At 41.2% G+C, this 23400-nt stretch overlaps 1 protein-coding gene across 10 annotated transcripts; it reads right to left on the bottom strand.

Annotated features, from left to right (window-relative positions):
* Positions 1–44: 44 nt before the first annotated feature.
* trio (trio Rho guanine nucleotide exchange factor) lies at positions 45–23389 on the bottom strand. 10 transcript variants are annotated; one of them, XM_069125421.1, is made up of 35 exons: positions 23190–23389; positions 22253–22543; positions 22012–22125; positions 21612–21936; positions 20815–21473; positions 20390–20503; positions 19963–20058; positions 19343–19521; positions 19057–19204; positions 18778–18969; positions 18509–18712; positions 18079–18363; positions 17634–17960; positions 17124–17535; positions 16780–17018; positions 16343–16644; positions 16023–16269; positions 15757–15948; positions 15237–15500; positions 14745–15101; positions 10567–11083; positions 9597–9705; positions 8904–9468; positions 8346–8429; positions 7744–8234; positions 7483–7642; positions 7174–7401; positions 6855–7046; positions 6067–6299; positions 3628–3985; positions 1973–2528; positions 1486–1873; positions 1017–1358; positions 754–946; positions 45–381 (listed from the first exon to the last, which is right to left on the bottom strand). In XM_069125421.1, exons 2-35 carry the CDS (start codon positions 22511–22513, stop codon positions 274–276), a joined length of 9441 nt encoding a protein of 3146 aa, XP_068981522.1. In that variant the 5' UTR covers positions 22514–22543; positions 23190–23389; the 3' UTR covers positions 45–273. The 10 variants fall into 10 exon arrangements, with proteins under 10 accessions (XP_068981522.1, XP_068981532.1, XP_068981551.1 ...); XM_069125431.1 differs by lacking the exon at positions 23190–23389 and adding an exon at positions 22812–22927; XM_069125450.1 differs by lacking the exon at positions 20390–20503.
* Positions 23390–23400: the final 11 nt, after the last annotated feature.

Consider the following 23400-nt stretch of genomic DNA (forward strand, 5'->3'; position numbering starts at 1 on the left):
AGAGGGAGGTAAATGTGTGTGGTGTGTGTGTGTGTGTGTATGCATACGCGTGTGTGCGCGCGCTTGTATAGATTTAATATACGCGTAAATATATATGTATGTAAATAATACAGAACGTGCATAGCACACAACAGATGAGATTGCCGATAGGCGTGCGAATGCAACAGCGAATCGCAAGTGTTGTTTATTATTTACAATCGGCCAAATTCGGCTGATAGCTTTTAACGTTATTCAGCAATAAATATGTCTTTTGCAAACGATACTGACAAGGAGTCAAGAATAAAAACTGCTATTCCGATCCTGATGAGATTTTGAGCGATGAGCACGGCGCTCGATAAACGCAACCATTCGAGAGGAAGGGATGGTCGCGCCAATCGATATCTGAAACAAAAATCGAGGTGCAATTTAATCTTTTGGAAGAAATTACGAGCAGATATATGGTAGAATAGAAATACGTATTACATAATTAGTTATCGAGCTAACGTTGCTGCAAATGATGTGGTGTAGTGCGGTGCGGTGCGGTGCGGTGCACCATCACGAGTATTAGATCGAATAACATCGCGCAATCTCAAGTTATTTAATTTTTATTTAATTTGATGATTATTGTTATTCGATAATTAAATTTTCAAGATTTTAAAAAACGGTCAGTGATAGATGCCGTTAGTCTACGTTTACCGTTTCAGCAAAAATAACTTGGTAACACAAGTAAAAAGGTGAGTGGAAGATAATGAATTTGCTATAATCCACGGTTACCTTAAACCAAGGCGATGATAAAATTAATTGAGCGGTTGCTCTGTCTTCTCCATGTAAACGCAGCAATGTTTCAAGGAGGTTTTTCACGTCGGTCGATATCTCGTTGAAATATTCGTCGGGAAAACAAAAATCACACTTAAGTATGTTTGCGGTAGTTTCTTCGATGGAATCGTCCAAGAAAGGCGAAAGCCCGCTGTAAGTATGGAACAGATTTCAGAAGAGAACTTTTTAACATTTTAACCGATAAAACATCACGCATTTACCTTAATAATACGTATAGAAAAACGCCGGCAGCCCACATGTCCGTGTAGGATCCCGTTGGTTTACCGAGAACCGATTCCGGAGCTGCAAATTCCAAATCAACGGGAGGAGGGACTACTTGATCCAGTGGTACCGCTCTGATGGCTTCACCGAAATCTATCAATTTTACGATACCAGTTTCGCTATCAACCAAAATATTTTCCGGTTTTAAGTCCAAGTGAGCTTGTTTACGCGAATGTAGCCACTGTAACGCTGACAACAATTGACCGGTGTATTTTGCGACAGTCGATTCCGTGTACTCAACTTGTTCGCCAAGATACGCGAACAATGTCGACCCTCTGACCCTGATAAAGTAAAAGAGAATCACTATGGCAAATAATTATAATAATCAGATGACGATTCGAATGAGGTAAATGCAGGAAAAGAGAAGAACTAAAAAAGAAAAAAGAAGCGAAATGGATAAATACTGACAGCTCCAAAACGATAGTATCGATATCCGGTTGAGGTGTATCCTCGAAGAGCGCAAACGCTCGAACAATATTATCGTGACGTATACTTCTGAGAAGATCATATTCGGCACGCGTTAGCGAGAGCGGCTGCTTCGATCGAGATATTTGTTTTAACGCTACTTCTCGATCGAATCCTTTTTCCCTCGCACAGCACACTCTTGCGAATCTACCGGTTCCTAATTCTTCCAATTCGATATATTTGTTAGTAAACTGTTCAATTTCCATATCGTTGGTCAATTTTTTCTTCGAATTGGGTAACGCAACGATCGACGAGGTTGTCTCGTTCATCGTGAATCCGTTGGATCGATTGCACTCGATTGTGTCGCACCAAGCGTTGGTCGCATCGATTCCTGAAAAAAAAGAAGGTAAAGAAAGCGTAAAACGCGATCCACGACATAATAACGATGGGACGAAATAGAGTAGCACGATGTAATAACGATAGAACGTACCTATGATACGAAGGGGAATTTTCGCTGAACAGGAACCCGTTTCATGTTCGACGAGACAGTGGTAAATCCCGGAATCAGAGGGAAGGCAAGGAGCAATTTCGAGACAAAGGGAATCGTTCGTTCGGAAAAGTCGATATCGATCGGTTCCCTCGATGATGTCACATCGTTGCCCCTCCTTTCTCCAACGGACGAGCGCACGTTCCACGCGACGAGCTTCCAGCACGAGCCGAGCCACGCCACCGGCCGTCGCCCTGATCGAACACGGAATAGTCAAGATCGCGGGAGGACCGTTCTCTTCCGCGTGTATATCTTGCGGAAGACGGACGCTCTCTCCCGAACCCTCCGCCGAATCGATTCTTCGCGGACGAAAAGACCATGCGCGGCTGATGGATGAATTCGGAACGAGACTCGCCGGAATCCAGAATTCCTCCTTTTTCATCCCGATTACCGGGGAGACGATCAGCCCTGGACCGTCCACACGGAAGATCTCCAATTCTTCTCCAGCGTGTAATTTCCCCCAATCTGCGGTTAATCTTACTCTGCTTCCTGGAACGATCTACGGAATCTGCGGATTAACTTGCCGAATCTTTTCCCTTGTCCCACTTCCCGATCATGCACCTTTGACCACGCGCCACCCATCTCTCACCGCCCATTTCCACTCCCTTCGAAATCCACCTCCTCATTCTCCTTCTTCCTTAACCACTATCTTCCTTCAACGTTCTTCTGACTTAAACCGAACCAACCGCTTCATTTACTCTTACTATATTACTCCAGTAATATATAAATATTTCACTCGACGTTACATACTACAATACATACACCTTCAAGTTAAAGGGCAAGCAATCTGACTGAATACGGCGATACCGGGAGGTACCAACCCAATACGTTTAATAAACTCTTGATAGCTACAACATATATAACCAATTAAACAGGTATATCATGGAAAACTTGCAAGAAACTATAGCGTTTAGCGATAGAATACCAACGCACAAAACTATCGTTTAAAATACTATCACTAGATTAGTTGATTATATGCTATGTATCTATACGAGCATAGAGCAAGGTGAAGATGGACAACGATGGCGACCTCGGTAACGACTACAACGAATTCATCGATAATCACTGCGCTGATTACAATCGCGGCGGTGGCGACGCTACGACCACGAGGACGACGACGATAAGAATAATACGTAATATGGAAGGGAAGGCAGTAATGATGCAAGAAGCAACAAACAAACTACAGATTCAAAATGTTTGAGAACGTTTCATTTGGTGTAAAATATGTACAAGATAATACTGGTTTCCCAAATAAGAGTAACAAATTGTTAAAGCCTGTAGAGTATACAGTGAGTGCAGTAATATCGTACGTTGGGAAGACGTACAACTTATCAATGAGAAACGATGTATTTCATTGTTTGCGTTATTCGTTTCACAATCGATGGGAACAGTGGAAAGAAATAAAAGTTATTACCGTACCAACGAAAAATTATACGACAGAGAGCGAATAGCAACAGGCATCAAGAGGAAGAGAAAGAAGAATCCTTTTGCTGCAATTGCAAGAGTTCTAATTACGAATAGAGGCAAATAGAATTGTATATAGTATGTATGTATGTATTTAGTTAATAAGTAGTAGTAATTTCGATATTGTTGCTCACCGGAATAGAATTGTTGCGAACAGGCGATCGAGGTCGAAGGGTGCTTCTAAATCCCTCGAGAAAATTCAGTCTGCTTTTGCTAGGGCTTGACTGCGTTTGCGAGGAATCCTGATCCGTAGCTCCGGTACGAGGTCGGTGTAACACCGATGTTGTTGCCGTTCCCGTTCCCGTTCCTGTAGCTGTCGCTGCTACAGCCGCGGCTGTAGCTAATGTTTTCGAAGTAGCAGAGATGGTACTACCAGCGGCGCCGGCCAATTCATTTCTCCGTTCCTCGTTTGTTTTAGACATGTTCGGTATTGTTGATGAAATCGTTGAAAGTACACTTCCTCGACACGGAGAATCCGGACTCACGCCACGACTGTACGTCAGCAAATTATAAATAAAATTCAAACACGGTACTGCACCCACCGAAATATCTACGCATTTTTCTTACGTCGAGTTATTATAACTCGAACGAGGAGGTATCATAACTCGAATCAACACTCGGATAGATCGATTGCGCGAGAAACTCGATATCGTAATATCGTTAGAATACTTTGCTATACTTGGCTACCTTGTAGCAGTACGTAGTTTCTTTTCTGTATCTTTTCCTTTCTTTTCAAAGTAAGAAAATCCGTCGTTTAAAATATCGTATTCGTTCAACATCAAGTATAAAGCAATTTGAGATTTTAGTCAGGCGTAAGATATCGATGCTGCAGTACCCTGTGCTCGTGAGAAATGATAAGACAAAACAAGCTGTTAGTCAAACGACGATAGTAAGTAATGTTAAAATAGGCGTGGGAAAAGGATGCATCACAATTAGAATGTTGACCAATGTACAATTTATTCTAAACAAAATGTTTACGTTTCTCAAGTCATTAGTTTTACTTTATGTCGTCCTTCGTGAATGCACATTTATGTACAGCATACTATCCCCCGCGTTCGTTCAATCTTGCACTTATAAACATTATTAAAATTATTATACACTTGCAGAGTTACGTTGTTAATAAGTAATATATAGCTTTTGGTGGGGGTGAGTCAGCATGTTGTACATGCTCGCTGTCATGTGTTTTTGTTTATTGCGTTTGATCTTTATCGTTATTATTTTACATACGCGAGATTATTCGCGTACAGTTACATACAGATACGCGTATGTAACTATCTTCTTTCTGTATGTGGAAACCAATGAAACCCACCAAACGTGCTCCCATAAACGACAAAACGAAGAAATACGAAAGACCAAAAAGACATTGTACATAGCTGTGTTCGTTGTTTCATCAATTTTGCCTTTTATTCGACAATTTTTCGTATTTATCCAACTCTTGTAATTGAATCTGTCTCGCCCCCACCCCTCCTCTTTCTTTTTTTTCCTTTCAACGCGCATTCTTCATCTTCCTCTCTTTCTCTCTTTCTCTCTTGCACGTAACACGCACGCATACACACACCCACAGAGACGCGTGCGCCTTCGCGTTTACGCAAAATACATACATGCAGTTACGCGGCAGTACGTAACTCACATAAACAGAAGCATGCAACAAACACGCCTTTCCACTTTACTGTTATTCTTCTTCAAACAACAGGACACCAAGGAGTAGTGACGAGGATGTAACCGATGTGAGTGAATACATTTTGTTATACCTACCCTCACCTGCACAGATGTGCAAACATAGCCGAGAAATAAGAGAAGATTTAGTAGATCGTATCGTATCGTATCGTATCGTACCGTATCTTATCATATCGTATTGTATCGTATCGTATCGTATCGTATCGTACCGTACCGTACCGTATCGTATCGTGTCACGTCGTATCGTATCGTATCGTATCGTATCGTATCGTATCATATCGTATCGTATCGTATCGTATCATATCGTATCGTATCGTATCGTACCGTACCGTACCGTATTGTATTGTATCGTATTGTGCCGTATTGTATCATATCGTATCGTACCGTACTGTACCGGATAATATCGTATCATGTACTAACGTACTGTATCATATTATATTGCATTGTATAGCGTTATGTTCCAGTGAACCATGGCAAACGCAGTTCTAGGAACGTTAAAAACTACTCCAAAGGAGGTAGGTAATTATTATAGAATATAGTAGGAGACGCTCTCGCGATAAAGCTACTCAGCAGCAATAGCGAGGTAGATTCCTGGACTGCAATGTTAAGGCAAACAAGAGGAAGCACGTCGCAATATGGTGAAAAAGTAGTGTATACATAAATTGTGTGTGCTTAAAGAACATATTGTGAGGTAAATTAGGGGCAGAACGAAAGGAAAACAGAGATTCAAACGAATTTCGGTTTAGGAGACGACTACGGTTCTCTAGCATATACAGCGCTTCTGTATCTCTTTTTATATAAAATATACAAAAATATTTCGGAACGAATCTTCACGGGTCGAGCGTTGAAAGAGTGTCAATGTAAAGAGACATTGTGTTAGATAAAGAGACGCTTACAATGGATCTTTGGTAAGTTCCTTTTGGTAGGCAATCGGCGACTGTATCGCCTTAAGAAAGTCACGTTGGGTCTGCAGGATGGCAGTGATCGTATCTACCCACTCCTGCTTCCGCGGCCCATTTTCTTCCGCTGCGCTACAAGAAAATGCAAGGCCAGGTTTTCGAGGATCCGTCGAGCGAATTATGAACTTTTCCGGGTCGTCGTAAGGATTTTGTAAGCACAGTTTATTCACCTGTGTGTAAAAACAAAATATTTATCTTTGCAGTTTAAGCCTATTCCACGTACGAGAAATCCTGCTCTCTTTTCTTTTTTTTTTTTCTTTCTTCTCTTAACCACGTTAACTGTTAAACATTGACTGTCAAGTGTTTTAAGAGATTACGATAATATACTAGTCGTTCTAGTTTCTTCTCTTTTCACGAGACGAGAAGATAGCCGAGAAGGTGAAAACACAAGAAATTACTATTTCTATCCGTCTTTGTTAGTTCTTCGATAAGTATTTGATGAGTATCGCGTCTATATAGATAAATTACAAACATCGTACGGGATGTACACGCATGTGTAAATCTTGTTTCTATCCTATCTTTTCTTCGTTTAATTTAATCAATCGTCGGTATTTGTATTTCCTTGAAATTTATCGATTTCACGATCTAACAACTTAACTGAAGTAAACTATAACTCGTTTATCTGAAAATATTTGTAAGATATTCTGGTGTATCGTGTATGTTGGCAAGAGAAGAAGAACTTGTGGAGAAAATGTTAAATAAGTTTCACGATATCGTTGCTTTACCTGGATATGAGCTTTGTAAATGTAGACGGGATTCGTGAACTGTGTCTTTTTGCCGACAGCCTCGCTAAAAATAATATTTTGCTCGAAGAGGAAGACTTGCCATTCTTTTTCCTTACTCGGTAAATTCGAGGAAAATTCCGATACTAAAAGCGGTCCGTGCAACAGTAACTTTCCTTGCGCTGTAATCTTTCCCTATGACAGTTGGATAAAATAAATAAGCAGTTCAAAAGATACGAGAAATTGTACGGTGAAAGGGGAAAATATAAATATATGGATACGGTTCGAGCTACATTTTGCAGCGGGATAAAATTTAACTTACGTCAAAACCTTGAAGTCTCGCAACATCCATCATGTCATTGGCCGCTTTTGGAATAATGCGCATTACATGAACCGCAGCTGTAAGCCCTTCGATCTCTGACATCCTCTGAGTTCGTTCGGTAAGTCTTAGTGCTTCTCGAAGAAGAAGTTGATACTTTGTGATCCTTTGAACCGGCTTGATTAAAAGATCGCACAATTGTAACCGATGTCCGAGCTTTTGTCTCAAGTCCTAGACGCGACAATACTCGGCAATAATAAAGAATTGAAAGCGCATGAAAATTAGAGACGTCTTGATATTACGACAACTTACCTCGAAATAGGTATCTATATATTCGGAAACGATATATTCGGAGACTGGTTTGTTTTGACAATAAACAACGTACATATGTAATTTTCTTTCGTATCGCTTAAACAGCGGTCCGAGCTCTTCCGGACGTTCCAAACAACGTTCCAACGCCTTCAGGAAGAAACTGTATAAACGAACAAATGAATCCAATCTCATTTGCATCTGGCGTTTAAACACGCCGTACTGAGTACGATAAAAAGAGAAGAAAGTAGAAACGAGGCTTACTCTCTATGCCACTCGTAGATTGCTTCTATATTGCCGAAAACCATTTTATCTTTTCCACCACGCAAATCGTCCGGCAATGGAACTTCGGACTCTGGATCTCGCATCAACGACATGTACCCTTCGACTATTTGTTTTAGATCATTTACATAATCTTTTTCCGTTTCCACCAATTCTCGAATAACGAATTGTCGTTTCGCTAACACTGCACTTTCCACATCGCACTCTTCCGGAGTCCCGTGAACAGGGCTACTCGTTGTGGTCGTTGTGGTGGTGGTGGTTGTCGCCGCCATCGTCGTTACCATCGTCGCCGCTGTTGTCATTGTTGTTGACGTTGCTGTTGTTGGTGCCGCAATCGTAGTAGCAGCGATAGTTATCGCAGTTGACAGGGTACCTTCGTCATAATCGTCGTCCCCACCGATACCAACGTTCGAACTTTTACCACTGGGTGTCCGCATCAGGCTTTGTCTTTCTTGATTTTCCGTATGTTGTTCCTATTTTCACATTCGATATAGTATGAAAAAGACGAAGGAACCGTCAGCAACAAGAGGCGTGGTAAATCGCAAAAAACAATGACCCATAATTTTTTAATTTAACGAACTTACCATTCTTTCTTTCACGATCTGTTCGATCTCAGCTAAATCGGCCGTCGTAGCACCGTCAAGAATTTTTGCCGACCGCTCAGACGTCTACGTACAATTAAAAGCAATTCTATTTAAAGTCGTTGCCTACAAATAGTATATTTAATTTATATTCGCATCCATTATATCACGGAAACTTAACATTTTGAAATTCAAGTTAAACTTTATCGTGCTTACTTATTCGTATATCGTTCTTTAATCGCAAGAAAAACGTACGGAACGGAAGGTTCACCCGCGTAGAGGCACACTAGGTATATTAAAACGGTTTCATTGATGCAAAGAATGGAACGTTAAAATTTCCTCACGTACGATTCATTTGTATTCATCGCATTCGCGGTCAAACGTTGGGACCAGGTAAAATAAATCGAGTTACAATGGGCGGAAGAAGGTTCTAGATTAAAAACTAAGAGGAGACCGAAGGGAAGAGAATAAGAACGAGCGAGATCGAAAGCCAGGGAGAAAGAAGAGAAATGAAATGAGCGGAAAAATATTAGGAGCGGCAAGAAAGAAGATGAAACTTGCTAGAGATTTTCCACAGCTTTCTGTTGCAATTGCAGATTCCGATGAACCGTTAGCTGTTGCCACGAGTATCGGTTCAGTGATTGGTTTCATCGGCGGTGGAAGTTCCAATTCATCCTCGGCATCGTCCGCCCCATTTTGCTCGGAATACGTTAAAGCCTCGGTGTCGTCGGGTTCCGGCATCGTATCCTCTTCCAACTCAGGTTCCGATTGCTCGGTTTCTCCTTCCTCCTCTTCCGCTCCTTCGAGTCCTGGCTCGAGTTCCGTGTCAAGATCCGCCTCCGACACGGAGGTAGACACGCGCATAGACGCGGTCGCGGTTGTTAACGCAGAAATGGAAACAGAAGCGCTTCTCAAAGGTCGAGACTGTTCGGCACCACTCGGCAATCTAAATCGTTTCTCCGAGACGTTCTTTTTCAAAGAGGATCGTTCGCAAGTTGTCTGCACGATCGAGATCGCAGTCGACGTCGTCGCTGTTGTTGCTGTCGCTGTCGGTGTCGTAGTCGGTGGGGATTTCTCCACTTTACCTTGGCTAAGTTTACGCAACGGTGGAGGTAGCCACTTTCTCCTATGGAATAAGAAGAAGGAAAAAGGAGAAAAACAATCGAGCTTCTTGTTTATCGTTCGTGAGACAACGTTATCGTCGTCCTCATCGATTCAACATTCGATCGTTATTACATCTGGTTGTCTGCTTACCCGCTAAAGCCACGTCTTTTATTGCCTGGAGAATTTGTGTTCGCAGCACCACTTCCATCGTTTGCCGCAGCAGCCGCAGCCGCAGCAGCAGTGCCGACGATAATATTTTCTGTAAAAGGAAACATGAACGAAAGTAAAATAAATCGCCAATGCAAGAACTATCAGTCGACGACGATATGTACCACGGAAAAAAGATTTTCAATGCGATTTAATAGAAATTTTTTAATAAAAGGAACGCCAAGTAGAGGAATCGCCGCTTACAAAACTGTCGACGATGATCAAACGTATCGTATTTTAAACGTTCGGAAAGATCGGCCAACTCGATCCGAACGGTAAATTTGTTTCAAATAAAAATCTTCCATTCGAAACAACATATTCGACGATAATCGTTTAGTAATCGAATCGACCAACTCTTCGGGTTAAAAGGTTAGCGACCATCGATTTAAAGTGCGTTCAATATGCTCGACGCATCGACTTTGTTCCATCGGCATGTTAGTTGAAGATTCAGCCGGTCAAGGACGCAGTTATCCCCCGTACATCGTATTGATCCGACACGACCAACTCGGAGTACGCGTACAATAGACCGTTTTGATCGTAAGCTACCAATGTCCTCGCAAACTTTCAACTCGTTCGTTTATCATCCGAACTTGCACGTAAATTCATCCTCGCGCCGCCCACCGTACCATCCTATTATCATGTTATCGACCACTGAAAACATACATTTCGTTTTACTCCTATTTCGTTCTACTCTAGCCTCGCTCCTATTTTACAATTTTTTATCGCATTCAACATTACCCTGCATATTTGATACTCGAACCTATTTTACTTGACGATCTTTATCTATCTCTATGTTCGATCTATTCGCCGTATCTAATCTAATCTTTCCTTAATCTAGAATCAACGGTAGAATCTAATCTTTTGCTTTGTATACATTTTTTTCTGTAATTGTTAAGTGAATTATTCCTCTCACCTGTTTCGTCTGGCAATATAGAACTCGGTGGCACATTTTGAGCGGATGACCCACCACTCGCTACTATGCCCGTTCCCACAACCGATGACGAAGATCCCGGTATTCCTGTAGTGCCAGACGATACTGTTGTGACGCCTCCGCTAGACGCGGCAGTTTGAATTTGACTGGTCGATTGCTGTTGATGATAATGAGATTGCTGCTGTTGTTGCTGCTGTTGTTGTTGTTGTTGTTGTTGTTGCTGCTGCTGTCCTGGAACTTTTCTAGACGGTGAAGTTTTACTGGAAACCGGTGGAGGTTGTTTGAGCGCGCTAGTAGGAACCAGTCCCTCTGGCGGCGGATCGACTTGTCCCGGGGCAACCAGTAAACGTACGTGGGTCCATTCGGACGTATTCACACCGCTAATATTGCTTCCGTTTTCCAACACCTCGACTTGTTGACCCTTCGTTACCGTCAATTCCTTGGATCCAGGCGCGGCGGAATGATCGGCGATAACCCAGGTCACTTCGGCTACGCCAGTCTAAAGATTCAACAGTAATAATACTCGATAATAAGAGATTCTACGTGAATGTACGTGGATCGATCGGTAATGCGTTATTATATAAACCGTGCGAATTAACGTGGAGATGGCGTTTTTAAAACGGGACGAACATTTTTAACCCGCAGGCCCCATCCGAACGACTCGTGATAAAACGAAAAGGCGTGTAGATGAAAACACGCAAGGGCGTAAGGAAAAAAGAGACGGAAGGCGAGAGGAGGAGGAGAAAGAGTACGAACGAAGAGGAGAAGCGGGTAGGAGTAGAGTACACATAGATGGACACAGGACAGGACAGCGTGCACCGATCGTCTTTGACTTTGCGGTCCAATGGACCGTTTAATGGATTATTCTAGCTTCGGTGATTTCGATTTGATCGAAATAGCTTGACTTTGATAAAGACACATACTAGCAGCCGTTTCTTTCGAAAATACAGCGGCCGATAGACGCATCGAAATACGCCAGTCTAGACCGTCTTTTCCTCTTTACGTCAGTTATCAAGACTGCATATTTTCTTTTATCTCTTGCATCACCCTGCACATCGTGCGATTCATTTTACAAACTTCCTCTCGTCCGATTGATTTCTGTCGATAAAGTTTACTTGAAAACTTATCGTATATTTACAGTACAAATACGCCTGATATATGTACGTCACTGCACGGTAAGCATTTCAATTCGGAAAGAACGAAAGGAAACAAGAGAGAAGATATCGATACAAGTAGATTTTAAGATCGATCGTTTAAGTTCTTACACGAAACGTAACTTTCCAATCGATTCGATTTAATCGATTAAATTCGAGACGATAAACGCGGTCGGGATTCTCTCACTCCTCGATACTGCAAGTTACGGACGCATTACTATGAACCGTGATGATGGTTCTATAATAGTTATAAGGCCGAGAGTCAAAACAGTCAGAGAGGTCGGTCGTCCGCTTTCGCGTCGCATTCCACCGACGAAAATAGACTTTTTCCACGTGCCAAATTTTGCCGATTCTCTTTCAATCCTCTCGATGCTCTCAACGTGCCGAGGACCTACCTAATTACGAACGTCGATCGATCGTTGTTACTACCATCGAATTATATCGATTTCCTTAACAGATTTGTCAATGTCCACGCGATTATCAATTATTCGTTTATTTTTCGATATGATTATGCCGAGTATTGCTGTGCTATTGTTATATTACGTAATACCTTCATTCGCGCTTTCCAGACGAAAAACGCTTTACCGGTATACGTTTACATTTACACCCCGAACCATTCGGAATCGAACCATTTGAACGTAGCGAGCAACCTCGGCAACAATCAAATTTCAACTCGAACAGTGTGCAATTCGCGTCCCGATTCGATTCCCATCAGTAATGACTTCGGGACGGATAGACAGAAGAGAGGAACATTTCCAGCGGACGTCTTTTCACATAAGAAAATCCCAAAGAATGAGTATAGATTGTACATGGATTCAAATTAAACACGCGAATAACCGAAAGGTTAAGCAAAGTAAGTGAATAAATTTCTCTATATTTCAGGATAAGGGGAGGGAGAGGGGAAAGAGAGAGGGAGAGGGAGGGAGGCGTAGGAGAAAATGTGTCAACAAAAGAGGCAGGCGCAAATATGGAAAAACGTTTCATACGAGGATACGAGGTTTAATTAACGAATTGTATTTATCGACGAGTTCGATTCTCGATACGTGATAAATGGAAATGAAACGATGACAATGACAATGCAACAACTTGAACGACAAATTCTTCGATTCGCGGATATAGGAACGACTGCGGATGTGGCTACGGATACGATTGCGGACGTGGATGCGGATACGAGCTGCGACCGCGTTTCCTTATATATCGTCTACTTGCAAATGTAAACCGTGGATAAATTTAAACGAACGTTTCGACCATGTAAACGTTTGTTAACGACGGATTATGAAAATTAATCAACGTTCTCAGCCATAAATTTTTAATCGGTATTTTCAATTCGAACTTCAATCTTTTCCATCCACGAACGCGGAATAATATATATCGGTAAATTAAGGATATTTTTTCAATATACCGATTACGATTTTCGTTTCTGTCGATCGTTAACCGTTCTACGAGAGAAACCATTCTCCATGACGTTGCTCTATCGAAGAGAGCACGTTGTTCTTTCTTACATCGCGGTATGTTATTATTTCAATGCGTAATTATTATTTCCTCATATTATTAATCTACTCTGAAAAAGTATCATTTTCAGGTGAATTTGCAGTTTCTACGAACGGAAACATCAAACATCCTGATCGTTCTACGTACAATCTAAAGGGGAAATCGTAGTACGCGAGCGCGCGTTTATGTGGGTGAACGAGTACTCGAGTACCTGGGAGAGGGAGGGTTGTCGGTGCAAAAGTCGAGCCTGGAACGAGCTCGGGGTGTCGATGGTATGCTGCCTAGAGAGGGCTGCATGTGGTGGAGTTACAGAACTCTGACGAAACCAAGGTAACGAGATCTTCCTGCGAGCTTTTTTCACGATTGTTGCAGGTTTTCCTGCCGGTGACGTCATGACAGTTCGTTTGCCTCGTGTTCAATTCACGTGCACGAACGCGATAACCGTGTTTAGCGCAACAAACGGGAATAAACGTGTTATCGAACGTACGAGCGACATGTTGCTCTCTTTAATGATTTTTCCCGATTCTCAAAACGGGTCGGAATAAATTTTCTCCGACGATTCGCCGCCACGCTCACCGTCCAACGGATCCATTCGACCCAAGTGTCGCGCCCGTACTGATCCCGTTACCTATCGTTCCTCGCATCCTCATCCTCCTCTTTACCCTCGCCACCCTTTACCTTACCACCTATTTCTCACCCCTCACTCCCTCCCCGCCTTCCCCTCTCTCCCTCACTTTTCTTCCATCGTACCCTCTCGTGCACTCGCTGCAACGCGCTTGCTCGCTTTTCGATTATTCTCGAACCCCACCCAACCATCTTCTCTCGCTCTGCTCGCTACTATCGCTACCCCACTACCAAACACCAACGACGAACCCACCGCTATCGCTTCTATCTACCCCGCTTACGTTTCTCACTTTTATCGCTCTCATCTATCCTCGCGCTCCTTTCCACTCATGATCACTTATATCTAAACTCTATCTCAACAAACACGTCTAGATATCACGAACATTATGCCTTCCGTCTTTATTCCGTCTTTCATCTTCCGCCTTCAGAGATCGCAACCAAATCGATCCTGGTTTTCCTTCTTTTCTATTCGTTTCAAACTGCAATTAAATACTTTCCGCGTCTTGCAAAGCTCCTCTTTTTTATATTATCTCTTCTTAATCGAATCGAATGAAAAATGTTTATCCTACCTTTATCCTTTTAACAGCCAATTGTACACAAGTGCAAATATGGATCGAACCATCTTTTCAACCTTATACGTTAAAAATCGAAACGTTTCGCAAATACGATCAGAGGCAATCGGCCGCAACTAACCACTGGCAAACCCAACGACTAACGTATAGTATTTGCTTGCTCTTGACGAACGATACTGATTATCGTGCAAGCCAAACCCGGATTGATTCCAAAGCAATCGCTAATTAGCTCAAATTCTTGTAAGACAATGAAGAAAGGGAACGGAACATCGAAAAAGCGAGATCCAAATGAAAAAAAAGGAAGAAAGATTCTACCTACCTTATCGGAATCTGTGGTGTTGGTGGAACCAAAAGATGCCAGGGAATTTCTATCTAAATTCTCAACGCTATCGTCCAGAGAAGCACATTCTTCGAGATCCCTGCTAGATCGTTGACTCGAACTCTTTTTCGCAGGACTCTTCGGCATACTTAAACTGAAATATGTTTCTTGAATAACCTCGCGTAGTCTTTTCACCCACAGTTGCTTAGCATCCATCGAATTAGCTCGAAGAACGACACGTGTATCGCTGGTTGGTGCCCGACCTGTCCAAACCGCGAATTTGCATTCGTCACCCTCGATATGTTCGGTCACACCTAGCTCGGAGGTCATCAAACGGCTTTTGTAAATGTACTTCACCTATATCGTGCCGGACAAAAGAAAACGTTTACGTTTACTCTGGATGGATACAGCTTGAGTTGTTTTATCGCGCTCGATCAACGCGGCATATATGTATTCCAAATCGTTTTCCATATAGATTTTGCTTTTACCTACCTTTCCAGCCGAATCTTTCACCTCTTTGCTAAACAATAGGTACAATTCAAATAGAAATATGTGCCGATCCCTGCCTTTTCTAATCAGTTGTTTAGGGTCCCACACTGTAAAAGAGTCCTGCAGCACCACATCGCCTAGTGTGTCTATTCTTACATCGCAACCCTCCAGCATGCTCAAATGTAAGGCATCGTTCGCTTTCTTAGGCACATTTAACATTACTTCTAACCCATCTTTTATCTCGCCCTGTCCTTCTTGGCAACAAGCCTACATAATTTGAAAAATTGAATCGTGAAAAAACAGTAAGCGCAAAGATACAATGTAAAAAAAGATCGACAGACAGAAAAAAAATAAAAGATATGAAAAAGAAGAAAAGAGAACTTGTTTCAATCACTTATAAGTATACGCAGAGTATACGCAATATGAATTTTTACATCTAGCAAACTATACACCTATTACTATTGATATAGCGAGACTATAAAGGGAAAAGAGCAAAACATTTTCCTTTCCTCGATCATCCTACCTGAAGATCTTTGAGCAACAACTGATACTTTGTTATTCTTTGTACCGGTTTAATTAGGTACGCAGCGATCGGATGTTCAACTCGCTGTTTCCTTTGTAATTCTTCAAACCATGTCCCACCATGAGTAACTAACAATTGATTACTTTCCGGTTTATTCTTACAGTATGTCACGTACATATCAAATTTAGGTGCCTAATCGATAAAAAAGAAGCAAATTAATCGTCTAACACATCCAAGTTACGATACAAGACATAGGTATAGCTTACCCATGTCACGAAACAATGCCCAACGTCTTCTGGCATAGTTTCGTACTTTTCTAGCTCACGAAGAAATATGTTACTATGAAATTGATGAATTTCTTCCATATTGCTGAAAATTATTGATTCTCGTCCTTGTAATCCAGATGGAACGTTTCCTTTTCCGCATCGCGTTTCTTCCAAAAAACATCGAATACAAGTTTCCAAATCCTTCACGTAGGTCCTTTCTGTTTGCAGCAATTCAGCCATTATAAATCTGTGAACACGTTGCGAGTGATGAAAACAAAGACGTATGATAATTGTCATTGTTCGATTAAAGAGGAGCATACTCTTTTCTTCGTGCCGATCTTCTTTTCTCCTCGTTTAATTCTTTCAGATCTTTCCCCTTGATCTTCTCTTCGAGTAGAGGATCGGAATTGCGATCGATGGAAAGATCTTTTTGGCCATCGTCAGATTGAATTCCAAGATCTTCTTCGATTTGACTTTTATAGCAGTCCATACGCGTACTAAAGTCCTTGTATCTTTGATCCACTTCAGCAACAGACTGTTTGATCGCTGCTGCATGAGCGTGTCCTTTTTCCACTAAATTATCAGCAAGCTGGATCAACAGTTTCACTCTTTCTCTTGTTTCCTGTCACATCACGCAGCAAACGAACGAACAAAATAAATCAGAAGGAAGAAAAAGGATAAAGAACAAACTCTTGTTCCTTCAAGCGCTTTCGTTTGTCGATCTGAGAAGAGAATGCAAGAAACGAACAAAACCTACCTTTGCAGCTCCCTTAAATTCGTTGTGCTCCCGCAACAATTGTTCATTTTCAATACGATTTTTACCAACGTTAGTATGAGTGGCTAAATACAATTCACCCGTTTCTCTTATCCATTCTAAAGCCTGTTTAGCACTGCGCTCGAATAAGACATATTGATGACACTGATCCAATCGTTTCTTACGCTGCGTCCAATATTCCAGCACACGATTTTCTTTACTAAGCAACTCTTCCAAAATACCTGTAACGTCGTAAATTCCAGATTAAAAGGTGCAAATGACAAAGATTATTTAGATGTAAAACCTTATTAGAGGCAACATATCATACACGTTAACATGAAACTAACTTTTAACTTTATTCTCTGAGCCAGCGCTGTTCGCTTGATAACTATAAAACTGAAGACTGCGATTTGTATATTTGAGAAATGTTTCCGCGGTCCGCCGTACCAACGTGCATGCTTTTAAGAATGCTTCTTTCTGTTCTTGATGTTTTCCAACAAGCGTTGGCACTTGTGTCGCCTTTTCACCAGAAGCGCACCAATCTTCGTCTCGTTTGTATTCGCGTTCGAGGCTATCTAATACAGAGCGAACTTGTTCCGCCGTCTTGTAAAAATTAATGCTAGCAGTTACTAGCTTGTGTCTCTCTTCTGCACATGTCACTAGCTGTTGCCATCTCTTAGTTACATCCTCTGCCACTTCTCTTATACTCTTCGGATCGTAGTGATTTGCACTTACTAACGCATCTGCTCTGTGTTTGACCTGTAATGATCGATACACACATTTCTCTTTGTTACGCTATCATTTGATCATTTTTATATTACAATGCTGCTACGTATAAGGAGGATACAACTACATACTTGAACAGCTGAAGTATGCGTTTTTTCTATAGCAACTTGGAACTGTTCGTGTTCTAAACGAAGCTGCTCAGCATCCTGCAGATTTTCTGGAACTCTCAACGAAGCTAACAACATAGCTTCTCCATTGCGAATCCAATTGGCTACATGTGTAGCATCAGTTTGTAGTTGCACCAATTGAGAAGCTTGTTCTAAACGAACTCTTCTCATCTCCGCCAAATCTTCCGCGTCCATTTCTCTTTCGTTTAAAAATTCGAGAAGTACTTGAACTCTAGATGCAGCACTGTGTTGACCGTCTGCCATTATGCAAACTCCTGCTTGTTCTAATACCTAAGTGTCAAGGTAACGGAAGCGGCTCGTAACACAATTTAATATAACGCATTTTTAAGATTTCTGTTATCGTAATTCAGTATCGGAAATACATCTGTATATCTTAACTCTTTCTTACCTGAGCGAGTTCTTGACCTTGTTGCAAAACCTGAAATGCGGTATTCTGCATATGAGCAACACCATCGTTGTGCACACGTAACAATTGTTCAGGGGAACCCTCCCGAGGTGGACCTTGTAGCTCCTGCGCCCACATCTCTAACTGACCACTCGCTTCTAAAGCATCTCTTTCGAACACGCGCAGTCGTAGGCATAGTTCTAATCTCAATTTTCTTGTAGCCCACAAATCTTCTAATTCCTGCCTTAAACCCGCTAACCTGTCTAAGGCAGCTTCTACTGCAGATATCTGAAAACAGTTGCCTCCAGAGTATTTTTCTCCCCCTTTTTAACAAATCTCACTCACATTCATATCATTTCATATTCATTCGTAAATGGTAAGAATAAATGGAGAAAGAAGAAAGGTAAAAACCTAGAGCACAGGTAAAACTCACAGAGCCCGTAGTATCAGGAGCATCGGTAGATTCTCGAAGTTCTCGAAGCAATGCTTCACCCTGAACGATAGTCGATGCACAAGCTTCCATGCAGGAGGCTCGGTGTTGAGCACATTGTTCCAACAGTCTTTCAGCAGTTTCCAGATTCTCCGCTACTTCGTCTTGTTGTAATTCTTGTCGCAATTCGTCAACCCAACCAGTTAACTATTGAAAATACATGGCCGTTTTTATATTTTCGGCGCTAATAACACGTATTATATATACTTTACCTCTTTTTCATGCGTATAAAACACAACCGCCAAATCTAATCTTCGACGACGCTGTTCAACTCTTGCCGCGAAGCTACTAACGTGAGCTTCTAATTCTTGCGCCACAGCGTATATTTCATCAGCAGCACATTCACCAGTGTGTGCCAATTCTTGAGCAGCAGTAAGTAGTTTAGTAGCATTCGTATAAGTATTCTGAGCAAATGGAAATATCGTTTATTTAATACTTAATACTTGTATCGATACATCCACTCATGAACAATATTATCATCAAGTTAATACCTGAGCTACATTTTCGAAATGTTCGTGACTTTTCTGGTACACTCTCGCTTTTTGAAGATTCCGACCCACGCCTGTATTCTTTCTAATAAAAACTTCGCCATGATTAGTTAACCAATCCAGAACTTGCTTTACATCTTCTTGAAATAATCTGTGAATGATCAATCACTAATCAAACTACTAGAAAACATGAAGTACAACAATTGATAACGCGGAATTAATAAATAGCATATAGTGACCCGAAAAAGACGAACGAGAAAGAGAAGTGATGCATGAGGAATGCGAGTACCTTAACGCAAGTCGTTGATGCAGTTTGACTTTCCGAGCGTGCCAACGAGCCTCCAACGCTCTGTGATGACCCAAGATTTGATGGATTACCGCCAATACATGGGATGCACCCTCGCTATAATCCGCAGCTGGATTTCCGCTCATACCGGAATGTCCATCGATGCCGTGTCCATCTTGACTCTAAGCAAATTAATCATTTTATCCATTCGATCATTGAAATTTTTCATGTCAAAGCGGTCTAAACATTACTTGCCATGCACTATGATAGCGATTACATTAGTCAATGCGTACTCGTTGCTTAAACATAATTTATGGAAACATTTCACATCGGTTAGTACGACAATGATTACATGTAACTTTCCTTTTCCTAATGAAAGAAAGAGGAGAAGGAGGGGAGAAATACCCACAGATTAAATGAGTACGCACTCACACACGGCTATAGCGTAGCGTTATCGATAAAGACATGACCCATGCATGTACCATACATTTTCTCGATCAAAATGATCTATAAATAATTGATATGATTTACCGAGAAGTGAACTAGAATAATACATAAAGCAAAATAAATAAGATTAGTTTGCAGGCATGTACGCATACATTCGTGCACACCAATAAACGTACATGTTTTCTGGCCGTATGGTCTATCCCTTGCGGCTGATTACAGACTTGCACGAGATGATCCAGTTGATAAAGAAGCTTCTTACTGGTACTATGCACCTAAACAACAGTAGGATTACCCAAAACCATAATTTAAGTTCCATAACTGAATTCCGTTAAATATTGAAACCATATTTTAGTTGGACAATTCATGAAAAAAAAAGTTTACGAATACACGCAACGAGAAAGGACAAGTTTTATTTGTGTTCGGAATTATCGCATGATGCAACCGTTCCCTTTATTCGCAGGGTTAACTCTCTCTCTCTCTTACCATCTAATCCCTTATTTCTTTGAATATTTATTTTATCTTTCTTTTCTGTAAGACCCGCATACCAAGCAAACGACCACCGGTTAGAAGCTATTAAAAAAAAAATGTCTAATCGTTTCATACATAATCGATGCAAAAACTCGTATCCGAGCTCGAACCGTGCGTCGAACTGAAGCCGTGACAAACTTGCAGCATCGAGCCTAGTCCACTCAAAAGTGCCTGATACGCGTCATATACCTGCCAAACATGATCGCCTTTTACTAAACATCACGTTATAGACAAAGTCACGAGTTGCGAGGCCAAACTACGATTAATTAAATGAAAAAATTCCATGTTTATTGTTTGTTTCTTCAAGATTGAATTCCTTTATCGCGAACCGACGAGAACCAAAATTATGTACACGTTTGTGTCTCGCGATATAGAAATGTAAAGTGAACATTACAGATTTACATGAAACGACGACGGCGACGGCGACGACGACGACGACGACAACGACGACAACGATGTCGTAGTGATGATGTATCATAAAGCGTACGAAGAAAGATTACCTCTGTGTAAGCTTGACACATCGCTTCGTAAAGAGTTTGGTGTTGCCGTATATGAGATTCCAAGATTGGTATTTCATTAGGTAAGTTTCCAGCATCGCAAGCTTGACTCCATCCTGCAACGCTATCGACGTATTGCTCTGCCTTATGATGAAATACGACGCTCAAACTGAGGACCGCGGTACGTTCATCAAGTCCTGCCGCGAATTCTTTCCAAGCTCGATCTAGTCGACCGGCTACTGCCCTAACGTGTCCGGCAGCATAATGTTGAGTTTCGAGCAAACGGCTGGCCATGGTTAAAATCTTATTTATATTCACGTAGACATTCATGGAACTCATAGTGAAATGTTTATGCTCCTCCTGCAAATTTTTAGCCAATTGATAAGAACGTCCAATTTCGACATAATTCGCCAAAAATCCTTCTCTGTTGTGACAAATCCAATCAAACATTTTTGCACAATCCTGTTCGAAAAGCCTTAGTTGAAAGCACTGATCCAATTTCATCTTTTTAATATGCCACAACTGTAAAAGATGCTGTTGCGCGGCGTGCACAGATTCTAAGTGTTGAATCACTAATGCTGCTAGAGCTCGTCCATCGGGGTCGGTGCCACCAGTTGCCCCGCTTTCTATACTACCGCCTTCGCCACTACTCGCCGCTATACCTATCACAAAAATGTACCAGTAAATGTTTGTTTCATGCTTAACGATTAATTTGAATTACACGTTATTATGCATAGATGAGAAAAGATTAGGATTAAAATTAAAAGAAATGGTGATGAACAATACAAATTGTTTCTTACTATTATCGAAACGTTGTAGTAATCGCTGACCGACAACTTCAATTTCTTCCACTGGAACTTTCATAATCTTTTTCTTCATTTCATTGTGCAAATCAATCCCGTGTTTCGCTCCAGCCACATCGTCCGCAAAATCATTTCGACTTAGATCTTCCTGTAAGTCGTCCAATCTATCAAGAAGATCAGCCGCCTGCCACGTAAAGTCTTCTACGGCTAGTCTCGTGTCAATCCATTGTGCATGATCATACTGTAGCGATCCATCTAAATCCGCGGTCAATTGCGATGGATCGATTACCTTCGTCAAAGCTTCTAAACTTATCGTATTTATCTAAAACAGGGAAAGCGTTTTCAACCATTTTGCTGTTCAAACACATATTTCTTTTATAGTTTTATCTTTGCTTACTTCGAAATTATATTTCTTTTGTTTAGCCAATGACGTTCTTTGCTTTTGCCAGAAATTTTCAGGTTTGATGATGAAAGCAACATGAATTGATCGATGAAAGTGTTCATGTAACACCTAAAATTTGAAAATGTCAGTATTTTATAATCAAAAATCTATTCAAGCTTTTCATCAAAGTAGTTATTATTGAATGTAAGAAAAAATATAGTGGAGCAAGGAGTTGAGATAATGATTAGAATGTGACCTTTAGGATGGGTTTGACAGAATCCCAAGTAGCACCACGCATATCCACAATGACAGTGAAGCGTAAACCTCTGGCTTCGTCGTTGGGTATGGTCAATAAGTATTGCAAAAGACGTCGGTAATCTTCAGGTTTGGCTCTTTCGCGTCTTGCTGTAGTAGGAAACACAAGTACTGGTCCACCCCTGCGGTCCCGACCACCTGGCAGAATAGCCAGACGTTCTTGGAGCAAAGGTAAAACCTCCGTAGCTCTTGTTCCATCCATTTCAACCACTTTTATTTGGTCAAGTCGTACCTACCAGAACAATTTTTATACAAATATTTCTTTTACCTCAATAAAAAAGAAAAGGAAATTAATTGCACAATTATATCATCGAATATTCTTGTCAAGATGTATCCACAATGTTGGAGTCCACTACATCGTGATGTCATACCGAAAAGAAATAGGAAGATCAGATATATACATATTAACGAAGCCAGCTTTATTACATTACATCCGAATTGTAAGAAATATTTAGGAGATGTGTATATGATGCACGATAAATTTTCGAAATAATACGCACATAAAATCAACATCGCGTCATCGTCATCTTTGTCTATTTATATTCGGAGAAAGATGACAAAAATGCATTCGGTTTCGATAATCCCATTGTTAAGAACTGTTAGAACCGTCATTACGACCTGAGCCGTTGCTACCATCACTGTCACGTCATTGACGTAAAAAATTACGTTCAACCGTCACTGCATTCATCTAATAATGTACCCATAGGAAGAAAAGCACATTCAGTAAATATTTCCGTACTTTCGTGCTTGGTTCGAATGTATTTGTGTTCGGATCGAAATGTCTCTTTTGGTTTGATCCGTTTCCGTAAGTTCATACCTTCAGGCGGATCACGAATCAGAAACCACGGCCGAATCAGAATGAACATTGTTTCGCTTACCCGTGTGAAAGATCAATTCGATGAAATTTCGCTCGTTTCGACTTTCTTATTTCTACCATGCACATATACTTTGAATAAAAGGCGTTGCGATTCATATTGTTTGTTCGCCGGCATTAAAATTTGTACATTCACGATAAATCCTAAGCTCCGAAACCGCTACCTGCCAATGCCAGTCTGCCATATTCGAACTGGTACGAACGAGAAATTTTCA

Source organism: Bombus flavifrons, chromosome 1 (genome assembly GCF_040668555.2).
Source record: "Bombus flavifrons isolate JBK064 chromosome 1, iyBomFlav1_principal, whole genome shotgun sequence".
Lineage (NCBI taxonomy): Eukaryota > Metazoa > Arthropoda > Insecta > Hymenoptera > Apidae > Bombus > Bombus flavifrons.